Source organism: Perognathus longimembris, chromosome 12 (genome assembly GCF_023159225.1).
Source record: "Perognathus longimembris pacificus isolate PPM17 chromosome 12, ASM2315922v1, whole genome shotgun sequence".
NCBI lineage: Eukaryota > Metazoa > Chordata > Mammalia > Rodentia > Heteromyidae > Perognathus > Perognathus longimembris.
The window spans coordinates 65621224-65642149 of NC_063172.1; the positions used below are offsets into that span (position 1 = coordinate 65621224).

A 20926-nucleotide genomic window follows, 5' to 3' on the forward strand; every position below is an offset into this window, starting at 1 on the left:
ACTTGTGAATGAAGGCTGGCTCTCAGACCTCACAGCTTTAACCCATGTGTCAGAAGTGGTGCTTTTTGTAAAAAAAAAAAAAAAAGGTATTGCAGCTTCTGCTTTTGCAATCTGCTTCAAGTTAGCCACCATTTACCAAACCTGACCCCCTGCAACCGGCCTGTTGTTTAGAATCCTTACCAACCAGGTGAAGGCGTTACACTGAGGGCACAGAGCCCTCCAGCTGACCGCCGGTTTCAGACAGGGCTGGCACGCCGCGAAGCTAGCTTAGAAGTTTGTTCTCTGGCCAATGCCAAGTAGAACTGGGAAATGTTTTCTAATGCCAGTTTTCAGTTACTAAATCTTAAAGTCTACCGTGGCTTGTCAGAGAGGAATGGCAGCCACATAAAAACAAGTAAACTCTGAAGCACATGGTAGCCAAGAAGATTTTAAGTCCTTATCTTGGGTTAAGATGATCCCAGTTTTGAAAAGGTCTCTTGAGATCTAGAAGTAGGAAATAGAAATGCTCTCTAGTGTGAGATTACATCTTAGGCCTCAAATCGTTTCTTTACAAGTTTTAAAAATACAGTAACATACAGAGACAATTAGGTGTATGAGTCAAGACAAGAACAAAAACCAGGAGAAATGATTTTCTGGACTCATGGGAACTTCAGATACAGTTTTTTTGTTTTGTTTTTTGCCAGTCCTGGGGCTTGAACTCAGGGCCTGAGCGCTGTCCCTGCCTTCTTTCTGCTCAAGGCTAGCACTCTGCCACTTGAGCCACAGCACCACTTCTGGCTTTTTCTATATAGGTGGTGCTGAGGAATCGAACCCAGGGCTTCATGTAAATGAGGCAAACACTTTACCACTAGGCCATATTCCCAGCCCCTTCAGATACAGTTTTAAAAATAAGCTCCAATCAAAATGGTAAAATACAAAACTGAAAAATTTCAGGGAAATCTAAAATTTTCAAACTTGAAACATGTTCTAAACTAAAAAAAAAAGACAATAAAGCAGCCAAATTCAACTTAAAGGTTGGAGTTAGTAGATAAGGAAGGTGACTAGAAGATAGATCCAAAGAAAGTTACCAAAATAACTTCTAAAACAAACAAACACAAAACAATGTGAAAAGGAAACATCATGAAGATTAATTACATTAGTAATGTCTTTAAAAGACAGTAGAAAGAGAGTGGGAATAGGAGAGAAGATATTTGAAAAAAAAAAAAAAAGATGAGTTTTCCAGGTCTATAAAAGATACAAACCCACACATGCCCCATAAAAGCCAAACAAAATAAATAAAAATAAATGTATTCAGGCACATTATAAAGGTAAAAATGGTAAAACTATCTTCCAAGATGAACAATTAGACTTATAGTTGATCTTCCAAAAGAAATCGTGGAAGCCAGTAGATAAATGAACTGAAATCTTTAATAACAAAAATAACTGATAACCCACAGTTCTCTGTTTAGGGGAAATACCTTCCTAAGTTAAAGGTTAAATGTAATCTTAAGCTTCATATTTGTGAGAATTAATCATTATCAAAGGAGATATTGACAGGCAGAAGGAAAATGATATCAGATAGATGGTCAGAGATGCAGAAAAGAACTAGTCATAAGAAAAAAATTACAAATACATGAATGCACTTACACATATCTGATTTGAGCAAAATAATAAAGGCTAGTTGCACAAAATAATAGTTTTTAGGATTTAAACGCTGTAGAGAATTCAAAATACATGTCTCAAATCAAAACAACACTGAGATTCCATCCATCCAAGACAAACAAAAAATAACAAATGCTGGCTATGGTCAAGGAGGGAGGTAAAGGAATCCCGTTGATAGGAATGGAAATTCATCCAGCCACTATGGAAATCGGTATAGAGCTGCTTTAAAAAAATGAAAAATAAGAGTATACGTGATTCAGCTATACCATTCCTAATTATATACCAGAAGTATATGGCCGATGGCTCCTGCCAGTGATCCTAGCTACTCAGGAGATTGAGATCTGAGGATCGTGGTTAAAAGCGAGACGGAGCAGGAAAGTCAATGAGATTCTTATCTCCAATAAACTACTCAAGTGGTGCTGTGGCTCGTGGTAGAGCGCTAGCCTTGAGCACCAGAGTTCAGGCTTTGAGTTCAAGCCCTAAGGTGTATGTGGCCTCAGCAACACATAAATTCACTTAGGAGTAACAATGGTACTGCTGTAAGATATTTACATTATCCTGGAGGAAGACAGAAGTACACTGACATCAGGCTGGCCAGGGAGAGGTGGGCGAGCTTGCAGTCAGGAATTCACTGCATAGACCGTGAAATTAAGAGAAGGGAAGGGATGGGTCCAAGGGGGTCAGAAGGTTGAAGGGGCGACATGGATCAAGAGGCACTGTATTCACAGACTGCTTTGTTAAATGGAACAGTCTTTATACAATTACTTAAAGATAAAATGTAAAAATAAACAAGACAAAGACTTTGTAGTCTTTAAAAGGACCCTGTTCTGCTTCAAATACGAAATGTGCCCTGTGGACTTAGGTATTGGGGACTTGGTTGCTTGGGGAAGTGATTAGGTCCTGGAGGCTCTGGCTTGAACAGTGGACTAACTCTTGGATGAATTCATGATCTGACAGCATTGTTGGGAGTAGGAAAACCATTGGCAGCTGGGCCTTCGGTGGAGGAAGTTGGCCACTGGGGTTGTTGCTGGGGGTTGTCTCACCGTGGCCGCCTCTTCTTCGGTTCTTTCCTTTCCTTCCTGCCTGCCATGGTATACAGCTCTGCTCTGCCACACCTTCACTGCTAGGAAGCAGTGACACTTCTGCAACCATAGCTAAAATACATCCCCCACCTGTCAATCATTCATGTGAGGTATTTTGGCACAATGATGCAGTCTTAACTGTTATAGACCCCAATAAAGAATAATAATAATAAAGAAAAACACCATGATTCCCAAGCTGACAGAGGAAAAAATAGAATAATGGAAAGGGATCAATCCCCATAGCAAGAAAGGAGAAAGAAAATATATTTTAGATGGACAAATAGAACATAATGAAGTGGCAGATTCAACTTGAAAAATAGCAGACATTATGTTAAAATACATGGTGGCTGAATTATTTGGAATAGCAATATTGCTCTATTTAAATTTTATTTGGGTAGGTTAGCGATGTAGCTAGCTCAGTGGTTGGATGCTTGCCTAACAGACACTAGGCTCTGAGTTCAATGTCCAGCACCACGCACACACACACACACACACACACACACACACACACACACACACAATACATCAGTACGGTCATTATATAGATAAATTAATATGCAAACAAACTAATATAATTTTCAGATATAGAAGAAAATAGGAAGGAAACAACTACATTCTATGCAACTGTTTACCAAAAGCCAGCTTGCAATCGCTTTATTAGAGTCAGAGGAGACGATGGATACGGTGCTCCTTGTGGTTCGTAGTCTCCGGAGGCCGGGGGCAGGAAAGGCGAGCATTGGAGGCCAGCGGGGGTCACGTAGGCTCCGGAGGCCGGGGCAGGAAAGGCGAGCATTGGAGGCCAGAGGGGGTCGCTCAGTCATTGTAAGAACAGGCCGATGCCAGAGTGAAGCCTTGTCTCAGAAACCAACAGCTAGGAGCAAGTGAGAGAGAAACAAGAAGTACTACAAAGCAAAAACATGACACAAACAAAGGTGCAGTACTTTATGATATTACGTTTATAAAAATAATGGGCCATAAGGCAAGTTTCAATTTTTAAAGAACTTCAGGAGTAGAAGTATTTTCTCTAAACCCAATACAATCAAGCCAGAGAACAAAACTTTCAAAATGACTAGAAAGTTCCTCTGCATGTGAGAAGTAGAAGGTAGAATTTCAAATACCTCGGGTGGTGCTCACCCCGCAATCCTGGCTCTCAGGAGGTGTAGACGGGGAACAGGGAACTTGAAACTAGCCTGGGTAGCTTAGTGAGACCCTGTCTCAAAAATAAAATAATAATCATGGGAGAAATAATGAAGTATGTGAAAAAATTAGAAAAGAACCAGAAAAATGCTACTTGTTAAGACATGAGTACAGTTAAGCTAAATGCATTAAATTGTATATATATATATATGATCATAAATTGTAGGCTTAATGCATTGATTGTATTAAAGGTAAATTGCATTATTTAATTAAATTTTATAGAGTTAAAAGCAAAATTAAAAACTGAACAAAACTGAATAATAAAATAATTCTCCTGCCTCGGCCTTCCAATTAAATCACTTTTAAAATCATAAATGACAGACATTATTTTTTGAGTGTGCCAGTCCTGGGGCTTGAACTCAGGGCCTGGGCGCTGTCCCTGAGCTTTTTTGCTCAAGGCTAGAATCTTTTAAGCCACAGTTCCATTTCCAGCTGTTTTTTTTTGGGGGGGGGGGGAAGTTAATTGGAAATAAGAGTCCCATAGGGCTGGGGATATAGCCTAGTGGCAAGAGTGCCTGCCTCAGATACACGAGGCCCTAGGTTCGATTCCCCAGCACCACATATACAGAAAACGGCCAGAAGCGGCGCTGTGGCTCAAGTGGCGGAGTGCTAGCCTTGAGCGGGAAGAAGCCAGGGACAGTGCTCAGGCCCGGAGTCCAAGGCCCAGGACTGGCCAAAAAAAAAAAAAAAAAAAAAAAAGAGTCCCATAGACTTTTCTGCCTAGGCTAGCTCTGAGCGATAATTCTCAGATTTCAGCCTCCCGAGTAACTGGGTTTATGAGCTACTAGCACCCATCATGAACAATATTTTTTCCAATGAACAAGTAACTATTTTAAAATCTTCCAAACACTTCATTAAACCTCAAATGCCCTATGTGTTCTCTTGCTCTAAGACAATCTTCAGGAAGGCAGGACACTGAGCAATGACCTCCTTGAGCATTTCTGTCATTTTGGCAGCTGTCTCTCCTCTCCATCTTTGCCAGAATTTCCTCAGAGCCAAGAGCATTTGCCAAGTGGAGTCAAAATGCTGGTGATGATCAGGAATTGGATTCATTACAAATGGAGGTGTTCCAGCCCTCCAAATCTGACAACTCCATTGTTAGCAGGCAGTGATAAATGAGTTGCCCTCATGAGCTGACTGAGATCCAAACAGCTTGAAAAATGACAGGAAGCCAGAATTCTCAGGCTTGAGTCTGTGGTGGTGTGTATCAGTCTAGAAACGGACCCAGGAAACAAAGCAATATATGTAAAGGGACATTTTCTAGGAATTTCTTCCCATTGAGACAATATCAGCCCTTTCATTTGATTGGCTTAGATATGACCTATAAAAAAAACTCTTTGGGAGAAAGCAACCAGTGTTGGGCACAGAGTGAAGATTCCAGAAATGTTCTACCATTCAAAATCCAGGCCTCACAAGTCTACCTGAGGTTTTCTGATGACGATCATGGCATGATAGCTCAGGTACGCTTCTCCCTTCAATTCTCTTCCTTTCCAACTGGGTGGTGGGCAAGTCATTGAAGGAAACAAAACCCTGAACTGTCAACTATGCAGAGAAAATGAAAGTTGTCCCTGGAGCTTACAAATGCTCAAGGAAAATAGTAAATAATCTGTATAGTTTTCATAACAAGCAAAGGTACAAACAAAGACTGACCTGGAACCCTGAGAGGCAGCTAAGACACTGTTTATTTGGGTTGCTGCCTTCTAGTTCCCTCTTTTCTTTTCTGCTTCTTTTTCTGCTCTACTTTTCTCTGTGAGAAGACCTACAAGGTTGAGGGTTAGCTCAGTGGTAGAGACAGCACCTGCCTACGAAGCACAAAGACCACACTGAGCACAGAGCAAAACACAAACAAATAAGAATATCGAATAAAGATGTGTGTGTGTGTGTGTGTGTGTGTGTGTGTGTGTGTGAGAAGGATACCAAGGATTTCCAAATTTCTGTATCCAGTGGCCATTTCCTAGTCTTCATCTGACATGACCAATGGGCAGAATTTGACATCAAAACTGCTCTCCTTGGGGCTGGGAATGTGGCTTAGCGGTAGAGCGCTTGCCTAGCATGCATGAAGCCTTGGGTTCGATTCCTGAGCACCACATACACAGAAAAAGCCAGAAGTGGCGCTGTGGCTCAAGTGGTAGAGTGCTAGCCTTGAGCAAAAAGAAGCCGGGGACAGTGCTCAGGCCTTGCGTCCAAGCCCAGGACTGGGAAAACAAAAAACAAACGAAAACTCCTCTCCTCTTGGAAACAGTTTCTTCTTTTGGATCCTAGGACTTCATAGTCTCCAATTTTGTCTTTCTACATAGTTGATCTTTCCTTTTTTTCTTTTTTTGCCTTTTTGAATCAGGATCTCACTATGAATCCGGGATGGCCTTGGAGTCTTAGTTCTCCTGCCTCAGTATACCCAAGTGCTGGGATCACAGGCACGCACCACCACACCCTGTTGGTCCTCCTTTCTTTCTGGTTCTATTTTGTTACTGTCTTTAGGTAGTTGTACAGTGGGGTTGCCATGTAACAAAGCAGTTTATGAATACGATATATCTTGATTTCAGTTCTCCTTTCCCAAAGCTCACTCCCTGGACTCCTTGGATCTGCTTTCTTGAGCTTTGCAGTGTCACTGTTCTGAATATCAATTACTTGCTGAGAACTGCCAAGTGTACATTCCCTACAGTAATTCTTCCCAAGGTTCAGGTTCCTATCTTTCTACCCCCAACTCTTTGGAAATAAATAGGTATCTTCCATCATCCAGAACAGAGCCATTCCCCACTACAAGAAAAAATCATCCATGCTGCTAATTAAACAGTAATCCACAACTTGTAGTTATTTAGGCCAAAACTTTGGAGCTATCCTCATTCTACCTCACTTACACTCCACCAGCTGCCTCGCAATAGATCTGAAATCTAGCCAGTTCTCACTGTGTCCTTCATTACTATAATGCTCCAAACCATTGTGGTCTTTTGCCTGCATACGTGAGTCTTCTCCCTTTTGATTTTGTGTTTTCCCAGACTGAGTGTTCCTTCTAAAGCTAAGGCCAGCTACATCATTCTTATCAAAACATTGACGTGGCCTCCGATGGAATGCAGACTAAAGCCGAGTCTTCACAATGACCTGCTAAACATTCTGTGTACTTTACTTCTTTTCATTCAAAAATAGAAATATAGCAGGCAGTGTAGTGGGGGTGAAGAGCATGTAGCAGAGCGTCAGATTGCCTGTGTTCAAAGCCCGGCTCTATTTATTAACTGTGTAATGTTGGGCAAGATACGTAACACCTCTAATTACCCTCATCTGTGATATAATGCCTATGGCAGGGTTTTTGTGAGAAGTGATGAGTTAGTATTTATAACATACTTACAAGTAATATAGTAAAGTTAATACCATAAAAATTTTTGAATGACAGAAGTCATTTTGTGCTATTAGCTAATACTTCTTCACAAATTCTGCATGCCCCAAACATGATATCAAATGGTCCCATTTGGAAGACTTTAAATATATTCAAACAAACAAAAAAAAAAACAACCCTCCTCTCCTTGGGGCTGGGAATGTGGCTTAGTGGTAGAGTGCAGAAAAAAGCAAAAGATTGCTTTTTAAAAGTTTTGATTAAACACATTTAAAATGGAGTATTATTTTAATTTGTTTTGATCTCAAGGTTGAATGGTTAATACACTATGATTTATTCTAGAGTTACAATCATCACTATACCATGATATATGCTTTCAAACATTTTGGTGCTTTCTAAGTATCCAAATGTTGGGCTGTTTAAATATCCATATGTCATATTCATATACCATCTCTCTCTCTCGTTCCCTCTCCATCTCCTGTTCCTTTTTCTCCTACTCCCCCTCTTCTTCCCTTCTGGTCCCAATACCTGAATTAGTGTGGTTCCTGAGCTTTTTTCCTCAAGGTTAGTGCTCTACCATTTGAGCCACAGCTCCTGTTCGGTTTTGCTTTTCTAGTTAACTAGAGGTAAGGATTTCAGTGACTTTCCTGCCCAGGATGGTTTCGAACTGAGATCCTCAGATCTCAGTATCCTCAGTAGCTAGTATTACAGGTGTAAGCCACTGATGCCCAGCTATTTGAATACTTCTTAAACAGTACTACTTTAGTTCCTAAAACATATGCAGATTGATTTTTAAGATAAATCTTACTTTTCTGCACTAATTCTGGGCTTTTATTACCAAATTAATACAAAACCTATCTAAACCAATACAATAAACAGAAGCTTATGGTACTTTTGAGTGGCTTTTTTTTGGGGGGGGGGGTCATGGGGCTTGAACTCTGGGCCTGGGCGCTGTTTCTGAACTGTTCAGCTCAAGGCTAGTGCTCTGCTACTTGAATCACAGTGCCACTTCCTTATGGTACTTTTGTCCATCTGTGATGGGGCAGCATGAAGAAGAGCCATACGGAATTTCTAACTAGGAGTCATAAAACCAACTTTGTAGCAGAAAAATAGGTAGCACGGACAGATTTTGAATATGATAACAGCAATTTTGAGTATGACTTTAAGCATTACTTAAACGGTCTCTAGGGACTGAAAGAAAGCCACAAGCCAGTCTATACAGCTGACTTCTTACATCCGCTATGCAGGCCCCCTCTTATACCTGAGTATAACTGAAGAATGAAGAACCCCTCCAGTCTGCACCCATAAAACAAAAAGCACGTGAATGCCCCTTGGGGCCGGCTTTATTTTCACAGAGGAGCAAGGGCCTTACCTTCCTTACAATATTTCAAATGGAAGATCTATTTGGAAAGAGGCCAAACGTACATTTAAGCACATAGGGAGTGTTTGTTTAGAAACACAAAAGGAAGTTATGACCTGTGGAAGATTTGTGAAGGGGTCATGTTGTTTGTTCAAGGGAATATAAATTGGATTTTTTTCTTTTATGCTTGAATGTTACTTTTAGAATATGTGGTGTGACGTTCTGTCATTCTGGGAAACTCTTTTGGTTCTGAATAGAATTTGAGTGTGTAAACTCGACCTGATGCTGCCTTGTAAAGAGCCCTGTATGTTGGGGGGGGGGGGGACGGGGTTCTGACAGCTTCCAGGTGAACACAAACTCACGTACTTGCCAATAGTAAAATGTCTCAGGCGCAACAGCTACAGCATTACTGAGACTCCTCTGGAGGACAGGCGGAGGGAGATAACAGGACTGTTTCTGCACACTAAGAACATGGCATATCATTGAATGAAAACGTCTGTCTTAGTTAAATCACCCCTACTGTAAAGCTTCTCAATTCACAGTGTTGACACAAAATAAAGGATGTATAAATGAATCCCGACTCTCTAAAATGACATTGTTGTTTTGTCAAATAACACCTTTCATCACCTTCTTTTTTTAATTTTAAAAGAAAATTGGCCCTGAAACATCATCCAGATAAGAATCCAGATGACCCGGCAGCTGCTGAGAAGTTTAAAGAAATCAACAACGCACACACAATACTCACCGACGCCACCAAGAGAAACATCTACGACAAGTACGGATCTCTCGGGCTCTACGTGGCTGAGCAATTTGGAGAAGAAAATGTCAATACCTACTTCATGCTATCAAGCTGGTGGGCAAAGGTGAATCACAACTTTTTTTCCCCTCATAAACAGTTTCCTGGAAGATTATTATTCTATTCCGTTTTTATTCTTTCTCCTCCTCACTCCTAATCCCCCCTTCTCCCCAGGGCCTCCAGAGCCTCCCATTTGCTAGACAATCACTACCCCTGAGCTACATCATCTACCCTTCATTCAAATTTTTATAGACCTCATCATAGAAAGATCCATCTTCTTATCATTACACTCTTGAAAACTAAAACAAGATATCCCTTCCACCAAAAAATGGTGGCTCATTTGTGCTTGCACTCATCCATGAATTATGAAATCCAAAATGACTTTCAGTACTTCTAGACATTAATTATATTTGAGTTTGGAGCTTCAGGTTAATTCTGACTGCTCTCCCTTTCTCCCAGAGTGACTAATTAAGAGCTGACTCACTGCTCAAAACCCAAAATAATTTATTAGCGTGGCAATGGTTTAATAAGTTATTGCAGGACAAATTTAGCTGTGTACTATCTATAGGGTAAGCTACATCAGCAAGCATTACGCAGGAGAATGAGTGGTAGTGATGTCATGGGCTCTCTGGGGCCTGTTATGAGCAGTGGAAAAGGAAACGCTTGGGGAGGGGGGAATAAGTAGTGGAGGGCAACGGAGTTGGAGAGGGAAGAAAAGAGAGAGGGATGTCTGTTCAAGAGAAAGGCAGCATGATGACGGACTAAGTGCAATCGCAACTGAGTTTTGGAGAGCAAATTTGTTTGATTTCCTAGAAATCTTTACCATATGTGGGTCTGGCGAAAACTTTTATATTTGTTTATGAGTTTTACTTGCTTCATCTTCTGGTGAAAGTATACATACCTATAGGCCATACACATAGTCCATATGTGTGTGTGTGTATATATATATATATATATATGGTCTGCATAGTTTGCAGACAGTTTGCATGTTTTTAAGTTGTCATAAGTCTTAACAATTGTGTGTGTGTGTGTGTGTGTGTGTGTGTGTGTGTGTGTGTGTGTGTGTGTGTGTTGTGGTACTTGAACTCTGGGACTGGGTGTTGTATCTGAACCTCTTTGTGGTCAAGGCCAACCCTCCACCACTTGAGCCACACAGCTACTTCTAGGTTTTGAGTGGTTAATTGGAGATAAGAGTCTCCTGGGGACTTTTCTGCCTGGGCTGGCTTCAAACCATGATCCTCCGAGCTCAGCCTCCTGAGTAGCTAGGATTACAGAGGTGAGCCATTGGTGATGCCCCACTCCTAATAATTTTTAAAAGCAAAAATCTCCAGGAAAAAAATAGGCGGGTTTTATGTTCAGCAGTATTCTGATGGCTCTTTCTTCTTCAAAGTCTTGCTAAATGGAGGTATCTTTAGGAAGAGATGGGACTATGTTCTCATATACAAGTGGGGAGAGAAAGTATACACTAAAATGCCACTTGCTTTCTAAAATCCTACCCCAGACTCTTCTGGGGGTTGGGGCAGACACCACAGATGTCTGCTGAGTGGATGGGGAGTTTGGAATGGGTGTGCTTGCTACCAATGTCATGTCTGGTGACAGTGAGGACTTCTGAGGGTTTGTACGGGAACCTTCCCTCCGGGCGGACATCCTTTCCATGTCTTCAGCCCCAGACAGTCACACAGGTGCTGCCTGGATAGCGCAGCCTATCTGCATCAAGCTGAAAACTGGCTTCCTTGCCCAAGAACTTGATGGAATCGACCAAAATTCCTACAGACAAGCAGGATGTGCTCAGTCGGAAAGAGATAAAGCATTGCTGATTGTTCTCTTTGAAAAATAAGGCTACAGCTCGGCATGGTGATTGAAAGCATCCATCCCAGGAGAGGGAGATTTATAAGGGGGTTCATTCGAGGTGTGATCGTCCCCATGGAGAGGGGGCATGGCGGAGCCTGTCCCCACCCAGGGTCGAGAGGTGGGCGGTCCTCTGCACGCACAGCTAGGTCTGTCTCCTATCCCAGGAGAGTTCTAGGGGAGGAAGGGGCTTCAGGTCCGGGTGGAGGGCCTTCGCTGATGGAGCTGGGAGCTACAAGCTGCCCAGGGAGAAGAAGTAGAAGGGGCTGAGGCCCTGATGTGCAGGGAATGCTAATGGCGGGCATGCCTGTAGGGAGGCCAAGGCAGGAGAATGAGAGGCGGAGGCCAGCCGGAGCTATAGAATGAGACCTTGTCTTACAACAGAGATGAAAAACGATGACAAAGAATATGTCTTCTCTTCTCTTCTGCTTGTGCCATGGTACCCATCAGAATGGCCTGGAACGTAGCAGTAATGCATTCAGTATATACCACAGGAATGAATGCACTGTCAAAAATGTGTGCTTTTTGCTATCCAACAAGAATGATGCCCTAAATTCAGATTCTGCCCAAAGTAATTTTTTAAAAAAAAAATCTGTTATGTACTTGGTCTGGCATGACAAGGGATTAAAGCAAGGACTGTCCCACAAAAGGTAAGCATTTTGTTGACATAATTAAGTGACAAAGCATCCTATGAATGGAAAAGAGATTCTCAGGGAAGAGACCAATGTGACAATTGCATGGTAAACACCAGAAGGCCAAATGCAGGTAAGGGAGGAGAAACGCCTTGAGGGTGGTGTTCGCAGGAGAGCTTAGGAGAAAAGGATGAGGGCCACGTCTAGCTTCCCTTCCAGAGTGATCCATCTAAGATGGTGAAAATGTACAGCATAGTAAAGAGGCGAGACTAAGAGACTAAGACTAAATACTACGAGGCGAGATTAAGGCCTTCCCGCGGGAAGTGGGCTCCACCCCGTACTTGGGGCTGACCCCATCCCTGGGGCTGGAGGAAACAAAGTCCTGAGCGAGGAAGCAGGATGGGGCAGGTGAACGGCAGAGTCCTGTCTCTCACTGCAGAAGCACAGATACAAATGGGCGACCTTCATCTTTGATCTCCCTTGCTCCTTAGAGTAACATCTGGATTCAGTTCTAGCGAAGAGAGGAGTTGAGTTTTATCTTAGATAAAAATCTAGATTCCACTTGTAGATATGTACAAGCCACTTCTATATTCCAAGTAGTATATTTTTCATAAAATTCTAATATCATTTTGCTTAATTAGCAAAAAATGGGTTCTTTAGGATTTCACATTGGAAAAGTCTAGCGAACTCTTGTTTCTTTTTTTTTTTCTTTTCCTTTTTAAAAAATGGGCAGCCTCAGGCTGGCTTTGAACTGTGATCCTCAGATCTCAGCCTCCTGAGTATCAGCTAGCTACCGGTGCCCGACTTTGATATGCTTTTATTGTACAGTTTGAATTGGAACATCAATTTTTGAATATATGTCGTTCAAAAGAAAGGCTTGATGTGTTTCCATCTTCAAGGTGGGTACACACTTTAGCCGCATCTTAACTATCAACCAAATGACTGTATTTGAAACAGTTCAGTTCTGTATTTTTTTCCTAAGGAATGATAGTAAGCTCAAGTTTTTATAAGGTTATTACCTTAATTTAAAATTACAAATCTTAGGCTTGGTCTCTTCTAAGTTCAAGTAGTGGTTGGATTTTTTTACACATTGCTACAAAAATGTACTTTGCTGCCTCCAATATGGTGTCCAGGAGTACAAACTGAAGATCAGCAACTTTCGTTGAACTTAATGAAATCTATGTTGTCTTATAGTAAAAAAAAAAAATTTTTTTAATGGGCAGCCTTTTTATGTGTTTGTGGGGAAATCCTGCTCGATTTGCTTTGTGTTTTTTTTTTTTTTTGATTTTTGTATTCTTATTTGTAGTGATTATTTTTGTATATTTATGAATTCAGTAGATAATTGAGAGCCTACAGCTTACCAGACACTGAGTGGTGGGCACAAGGGATTGGAAGATTGACTATACTAATGTACAATCATCCAGCCTTCAAGACGCTCACAACTTAGCACAATGACACAGATCTATAAGCTGATGGTCTGTGTTCTAAAGTGTCAAGGTCGAAATTGGTGCAATAGAAAATGAGACACAAAGGAGGGAATAACTGTCAGAGTAGGATCAAAACGACATTACCGACGTTTGAGATGAGTCTTAGACAGCAGATAGGTTATTTATTAGGTGTCTGGGGAATGGAAGAGGGATGTCTGGCAGAATCCGTATGGAGAGCCCGGCGATTTCCTGTGCTGGTGAGAGCCAAAACACTCTTCTCAAGAGTCTGGCTGTACCTGAGAAGTGGAGGGATTGGTGCGTGGGAACTTGATAGGGGAACCTGTCTGGCAGCAGGCTTCCTCCAGGTGCTCTGCATAGTGCGGATACCTGGAGGGCAGGAGGGGAGCCAGGGAGGCCAGTTAGCAGGCTGCTGAAGTGTCCGGAGGAGAGACACAAGCGGTTCCAAAGCCCTGTGGCTGGCAGAGAGGTAGAGGGAAGATCACGCAGAGGATTATGAAGAGAGCCACTGCAGGACTTGGTGACTGGCAGAAATGCGGAGGAGGGAGGGCGGGCCCCAGAGCGCTGGTGTTGGTGAGCAGGTACAGTTCCACTGAGCAAAACCACGTGCGTGATCATTTCACTTGTGTGTGTTGGTTTTTGGTTTGCTTTACTATGAGCAAGGCCAAACTTCAGTGCTTATTTCCTCTGGGTCTAATTTCCCTTAGACGTGGTGAGGAAAGTTCTTTCCTGGTGTTTTTATGTTTTCCTTCCCTGTTCCTTTTTCTTTGTGTGTGCTTTGCTTTGTTTTTCTTTCTATGTTTGGAGACGTGGCTTCTCTTTGTGCAGCCCAGGCTGGACTGAAACTTACTATGTAACCCAGGCTGGTCTCCAACTCGGGATTCTCCGCTCTTAGCAACCACACACAGACAGGTCAGGAAGATTACTTCCAAGAGACGGAACAAGTGGTTCTTGCGGGGCAGAAGGATGAGTGGGGGGTACACTGAGATGCCTTCGAGTGTCTGGGGAGCGTCTTTGCAGGCCTGAGTTCTGAGACCTGTCCCCTTTCTCGTCCATGTTGCCTTGCCTCTGCCCAGACCCTGTTCACCATCATTGGCCTCTTGACAGGCTGCTATTTTTGTTGTTGCCTGTGTTGCTGCTGTAACTGTTGCTGTGGACGCTGCCGGCCCAAATCATCTGCGTCAGAAGAGGACTGCTATGTGTCACCGGAGGACCTGGAAGAACAGATCAAGAGCGACATGGAAAAAGGTGGGACGAGCTCGGTAGCCCCTCGTAGATCTGACTAGACACTTCCACTACAGATACAGCAATCGGCAGCCAAGCGCAGGGCTCTGGCTGAGGTCAGCACAGCCAGCACTGTGGGGGAAGTTAAAGAAATGCCCGTGTCAGCCCGAAGCAAAGCTGACTGTGACACTATTAGAAAGAAATCAAGGAATACACTGACAGCGTAAAGCAAGCACAATGCAAGCAATATTCTGAAAGTACAAAGCAAGCAGAAAGGTTTGGGTGACATGTCCATGGCCCGAGAACCAAGGTAGAAATTTCTTTCAGGAATGGATCTCCACCTGTTCCTTGGGGATCTCTACGCAAATAGAAAGGAAGAGTTGGGTTTGGTGGCACAAGGCTAGAAGGCCAGCACTCAGCAGGGTGAGCCAGAATAACCATGAGTTCAAGGCCAGTTTGGGTTACACGCCATAATTACAGACTGCCTTAGGCTATTAATGAGATGAGAGAGAGAGAGAAGAGAGATGGAGGGGGGAGGGAAGAGGACAGGGGAGAGGCGAGGAGAGGACCTAAAAATGTTATCAACCATTGACTTCTCTTTCTTGGATTGAGCAAGGGTTGATTTGGGGACTCGAGCTGGACTAGGGCACTCTTCCTCTGAAATGCAGCAACTTCCTCAGTGCACACATTCAGGGCTAGCCTCAAAGTGGCATCAACAATGGGACCATGTCTTTACTACCAGGGACACCCAGGAATTTTGCATCTTCAAAGTTTATTCTGCCCAGAAACAAAGAAGGGAGAAAGGCAAAGAAGGCCAAGAGCTCACCGAGTTCACTCTCTGTTCTCTGAGGAATACGTGTCTTCATTTAAACAAGTTGGGCTCAAACCTGCTGTTTTGCTGCTCTACTGTGCTGACAAAACATTCATGCCCTCCCCCTCCCCCCTGGGAATGCGCCATTATTCTGGATACTTTGTTCTTGAATGTGCCCTCCAACCTCCCCCCACACTAGACAGCCAACAGCAAGAAGCACTTGGTAGTGGGGACACAGTGGCCCATTGTCACCAGCACCTCTGGGATTGGGGGATGAAGTTCCCTGGACTGAAATGGACTCTGCTACTTTGATCTGGTGGAAGTAGAAGTTCTAGAACATGGAGCCTCATGTGCCTTGGGTTGGTTGGCTTGTCTCCGTGATGCCAGGGTTAGAACTCAGGGTCTCAGGCTTGCTAGTTCTTTTGGAGATGGTATCAAGTGAACTTTACTGCCTGAGCTGGCTTTGAACTTCCTTTATCTAGATCTCGGTCTCCTGAGCCACCAGCTTCTGGTTTCCATGTGCCTTTAATTTCCTGTCACACAGTGGTCCGGAGGACAGAAGCCTCTTGCTAGGGGAATAGCCAGACTGGCAACCAGGCCAAGTGTATGGGCCAGTGTGTTCGTTTGTTTGTTTGTTTTCTCTCTTGGAGCCACATTGAGAACTCATGGCAAAACACAATTACAACCATTGGTTTTGCTTCACTTAGGGTATAAAAGGGCAGGTTAATCTTTGTGTGGGGGCATAGGAAAAGAACAAGCCAGCAGGATTATGAATAAGTATATCATGCAGTGATTGTTTGCATGGAAAAGCCTCTTTAGGAAAGGGCTGGTGGCCATGGCACAATTTGCCTACGAATGATAGTCCCAGGATGTGAATCTCAGCTGCTCCGGGAGGGACATGAACTGTAACAGGACCGTGCACAGCTCTGCTGAGGGGTCTCCTGTAGCACACACCAAACCAGACAGCAGCCAGCCAGCCAAGGACGGGACGGACAGTGAGGCAGGAGAATACCGTTCTCCTCAGCCTCTGGGGTGAGCTTTACTTTTTCTTTATACTGGAAAAACTCAAAACTAGGTCAACGGAACCCAGGTGGTCCAAACCCAATGTTTCCCACTGGTCTGAAAAAAACCCCAAACAAGAAGCTCTCAAGGTCCTCCTTGACGTGGGATCAAGGCTCTAGCAGGTCATTTCAGGAGACAGTCTTTCTCTGCAGACTTGTGTTCTGGAATAGAAATCCAGACTCTTTGCCAAATTCCCCCCGGGGCTTCTCCTTGCCGAGGGGTTGGTGATAAATCTGAGCCGCTCACTGTCTGACAAGCACAGCCGCCATTCCACCACGGAGGTCAGATCCCAGCCCCCCAGCTGTCGCGAGCATCCTCACCAACAGGAGCGCCTGCGAATTGCTTCTAAGCACCGGAAAATTCCGGTGCAAGATGATTCAAGTCTCTGGAACCTGAAACTCACACAATTTGGGAAGATGGATTTAAGAAAAAGAACAAAGAGTAAAGCCTGAAAGAGGAAATTAATTTTAAATAAGAAAGGTAAATTGACAGGCTCCCCTAGCTCATGCTTATAATCTTAGCTATTCAGGACTGAGATCGGAGGATTGTGGTTTGAAGCCAGCCCAGGTGGGAAAGGGTGAGACTCTTGCCTCCAATTAACCACCAGAAATCCAGAAGTGGAGCTGTGGCACTCGCCTTGAGTACAAAAGCTAAGAGACAGTGCCCACGTCTTGAATTCAAGCCCATTTTGAGTTCAAGTCCCAGGACTGGCACGACCAATTACCAAGCTTAAAAACATAAATATAACATGTATTACAAAATCTAGAAAAGTAATTTTTATGTAGTTAGCTGCCTAGCGTATCACTGGTACTTTTCTCTACAGCTATATATTCTTTGCCTTCTCATATCACAGCAATTTTGTTATAGCCTTTTTTATTAGGACATTTAAACAATCATTTCTCCAGTCATTTGATTGAAACTTTGTTTTTATTGTTGGTGAATTATTATTATTTCTGTTCAGCTTTTCAACTTATTATCGTTAATGTCTAAATTTTAGAGATTGTCCCATTTGGGGAAATTACCTAGTTTACTTCACGTATAGGAGATATAAGGTTTAGAAGAATTTTCTACAGATCATTTTTCACATTTTAAACCATGCTGCGCCTACAACAGCTAATACTATCTGGTAAGAAGCATTTGACACATTAATATCACGTGCCAGGACATTTGGCTTGGAGCTTCATGTGCCTTCGGTGAATGGACTGGCATAGCAAGTGTGATGGATCTGGAGAATCGCAGTTCCTCATCAGCCCAGGCAGAAAAGTCCACAAGATTCCATTTGCAAATAACTGGCCACTGGAGGGCTGAAGGCAGGGTCCTGAGTTCAACCCTATTATCACCCCAAACCAGCCAACCAACCAACCAAGAAACAGGCACATGGAAGACTTTACTAGTCTCTGGAGCTTGATGTCCTGAGATTTCTATTTCAGTGAGACCCAAATACCATTTGGTCCATTCCAGTCCCAGGAACTGTACCCAAACCTGGCAACAATGAGTCACTGACTCAGCTACAAGCAATTCTTTCAGTTGGCTGTCTGGGAGGGCGTCTGTTTTCCAGAATAAGGGTGCATTGCCCACATGGAAGAGACAGGAGGGTTTTTCTTTAGTTGTTGTTTCGCTTCACTTTCTGTAGCACGCTGAAGTAGCCCAGCAGCAGGTTTGACCTTGGCTGGCTTCACCAAAGACACGTATTCCCCAGAGAACATAGAGTAGGTTCTGTGGGATCCTCACTTTCTTCCTGATCCTGGTGGGGTGGAATGAGCGAGAAGGAGCAGGGCCCCACAGGCGTGTGCGGCTGCCTTCGTGAAGAAACAGTCCTGTCATCGATGCTGGTTGGAGGTGAACCCTCAATGCATGGACTGAGAAAGCAGCACCATTCAGAGGAAGAGTACCAAGTCTGGGTGTACTCCACAATCCTTACCTAATCAGCCGCAGAGAGGAAAGTCAAAGGCTTCTCAGGCCTAAGGCAGCCCAGGCCGAGCCAGGGGTTTATCTTCATTGTGCATCAAAGTTCCATTACTTGCTTAGAGATCTAACCAGTGTAAGAAGAATCCGACGGAAAATTCATTTTTCATACAAGAGCATGGATTTGAATAAACTGCAGCATTCCTTTCCTCTACTATTCATTCTTTCATCTAGAAACGTCAAGGTACAAAGTAGAATGAAACTCATTTAAGCAATCCTCTCTCCGGAATAAATGTAAATTACTTAACACTTTGTCTTCTTATGTCTTAGTGGACTAACCTAGAAGAGAAAAGAACGGGGGCTAATCAGAGAAGTACATTTTGGATTTGAATTGGGTGACTATTTCTAATTTTACTTTTGTTTAGAAAGTTATAAATATTTCTCAACTTATGACAATTATGATTTAAAGTAGCAACTCCCCCCTTTCATCCTCTTACTTACTGGGAATGTTTTTCAGTATCTTGAGATGGTTTAGCAGGTTTGATTTTGCATCCAGATGTTTTCTTTATCAGGCATCATGCTTACTCTTGACTGTGACTGGATTTGAACTACTCTTTGCTGATGTCCCACTGTGCAAGGCCCTGGGAGCGGTGCAGGGTAGGATTGAGTGAAAGATGGCAGGTTTTTGTTTGAGCTAAGTAGGCCAAATGTGTCCTCCAGCTCCTACATTTGAGGATGAAGAAAGAGAACTTTAGCTCCCGCATCTTCAGTACTTGCTGGCAAGGACAGTGAAACAATCAAAACAAAAATACACTTTCAATGGGTTCTTATAAACATAGGAAGATTCTGTTGTTCTTGTGAGCCAATCAAAATTGAACTGGAAGAGAGAGGGTGTCTTGGTCTTTGAAGAATTAAAACCCGAAAGGCAAAAGATAGTGGTCACCAAATAATTCCCCTTCCTTTCACATGTTACTGAATTAGGAGCTGCACCTTGTGACATCTTACATGGTATATTAAAAACAAGACCATTTAGATTTTTTAGTTGACGGCCAGTGAAGTCAGAAGTCTACTGGCTGAGAGGCTTTATGACCATCTTGAGACACTCTCTAAACATGTTGTGGAATTCTCCTGTGTAAGAGAGAGAGAGAGAGAGACAGACAGACAGATACACAGAGAAAAACAACACAGAACAGCTTAAACTGGAACCAATTATCTCTGAATATCCTGGCAAACCAAACATAAAAAGGGTTAAACTTAGTTGTTGTTGTTGTTTTCTTCTAAGCTGCACCAATGAAGTAAACCCAACCCAAACTCCCAGCTAAATTCTAAGAATTTCTTGTGGCATCAGAATCCTGCTCCTCTTTTTTGTTCTGTTTTAAATTGGGTATTATTAAGTAGTTGTACAAAGGGGTTACAATTCCATAAGTCAGGTTACGCGTACAATGCTTCTTGATCAGTGTCACTCCTTGCGTCAATCTCCTCCATTCTCTCCCCCTGTCCTTACAAGTTACACAGTTCATTTTCCATCTGAAGGTGATGTTTATACTGTTGACCTTGGCTCTAAAAAAATGCATGATCCAATGCACAGAAAAATCTGTGGACTACTTAACTGTTCTTGCCACTCACCTGGACTAAACCAAGATAAATTCACGATTATGGAGCAGAAGCCGCCAGATGGCGGCTTATTCTTGGCCCAGACATGGAGACATTTATTTCACTTGCTGTTCGGCACCCCGCGCATCTGACTGCCTAGGAATAGGGCACTGGGGAAGAAAGTGAATGCGTGCTCCCTTCTCTCCCCCACCCCTTGTTCAGCCTCTACCCCCTTCCTCCAGTCGAAGGGAACGCGTTTCTGAACTCAGTAGACGGCGGGGCATGCTGGAAACCCAGAAGCCGGTGTTGCCTCTTTCTCTGAAAATCTCAAGCAAGAATCATCAAGGCCTCAACCAGAACCACAGGGCAGGGAGTCGGTGCAGCGCGGTCCCCACAAGGCAGCTCGAATGGGCTGGAGGCTAAGCGGGGCGGCACATGCCTGCAGTCCCAGCACCTGGAGGCTGAAGCAGGAGAATCCCCAGCTTGAAGCCGGCCCCAACTACGTAACACGTCAAGGTGAAAATAGGTAAGCGCTGATCTCAACAGAACCCTATTTAAAAAGAAGAAGAAGAAGAACTTGCATTTCTTTCATTTGGGCTTCCAAGCCTCAGTGAGCAATTTACTACACAGATTGGTTGAAATAAACTCTCAACAGAAACATGTTGATCGAGCATTGGATATTTGCCTGACAGTATATCAGGGGTTAGAGAAAAAAAATTACCTGATGCTTGGTATATTGGATCTTCCAATCTAACAGAGGAGGTTGGTGACCAACGCTAAATACACAAATACAGAGTTGAAGCAGACTTAAAAGATGAGGAATACAAGCCAGGCACCCGGGGCTCACGTCTGTAATTCCAGCTACTCAGGAGGCTGAGATCTGAGGATTGCAGTTGGAAGCCAGCCCAGGCAGGAAAGTCCATGAGACTCCTACACTACTCCATGAGACTCCAACACACTACTCAGAAAAAGCTGGATGTGGCTCAAGGGGTACAGCACTGG

At 43.3% G+C, this 20926-nt stretch overlaps 1 protein-coding gene and 1 long non-coding RNA gene across 2 annotated transcripts in view; one reads left to right on the top strand and one right to left on the bottom strand.

Moving 5' to 3' along the window:
- Dnajc5b (DnaJ heat shock protein family (Hsp40) member C5 beta) overlaps positions 1-20926 on the top strand; it is a 49026-nt gene that overhangs the window by 21413 nt on the left and 6687 nt on the right. The window contains exons 3-4 of the mRNA XM_048358760.1: positions 9258-9471; positions 14406-14577. Coding sequence (XP_048214717.1) covers positions 9258-9471; positions 14406-14577 — 386 coding nt within the window. The remainder of the gene's footprint in view (positions 1-9257; positions 9472-14405; positions 14578-20926) is intronic.
- On the bottom strand, positions 772-20867 carry LOC125360715. The gene is made up of 3 exons (XR_007212796.1): positions 20732-20867; positions 6143-6151; positions 772-783 (listed from the first exon to the last, which is right to left on the bottom strand). It is a non-coding gene; the product is annotated as an uncharacterized LOC125360715 (long non-coding RNA).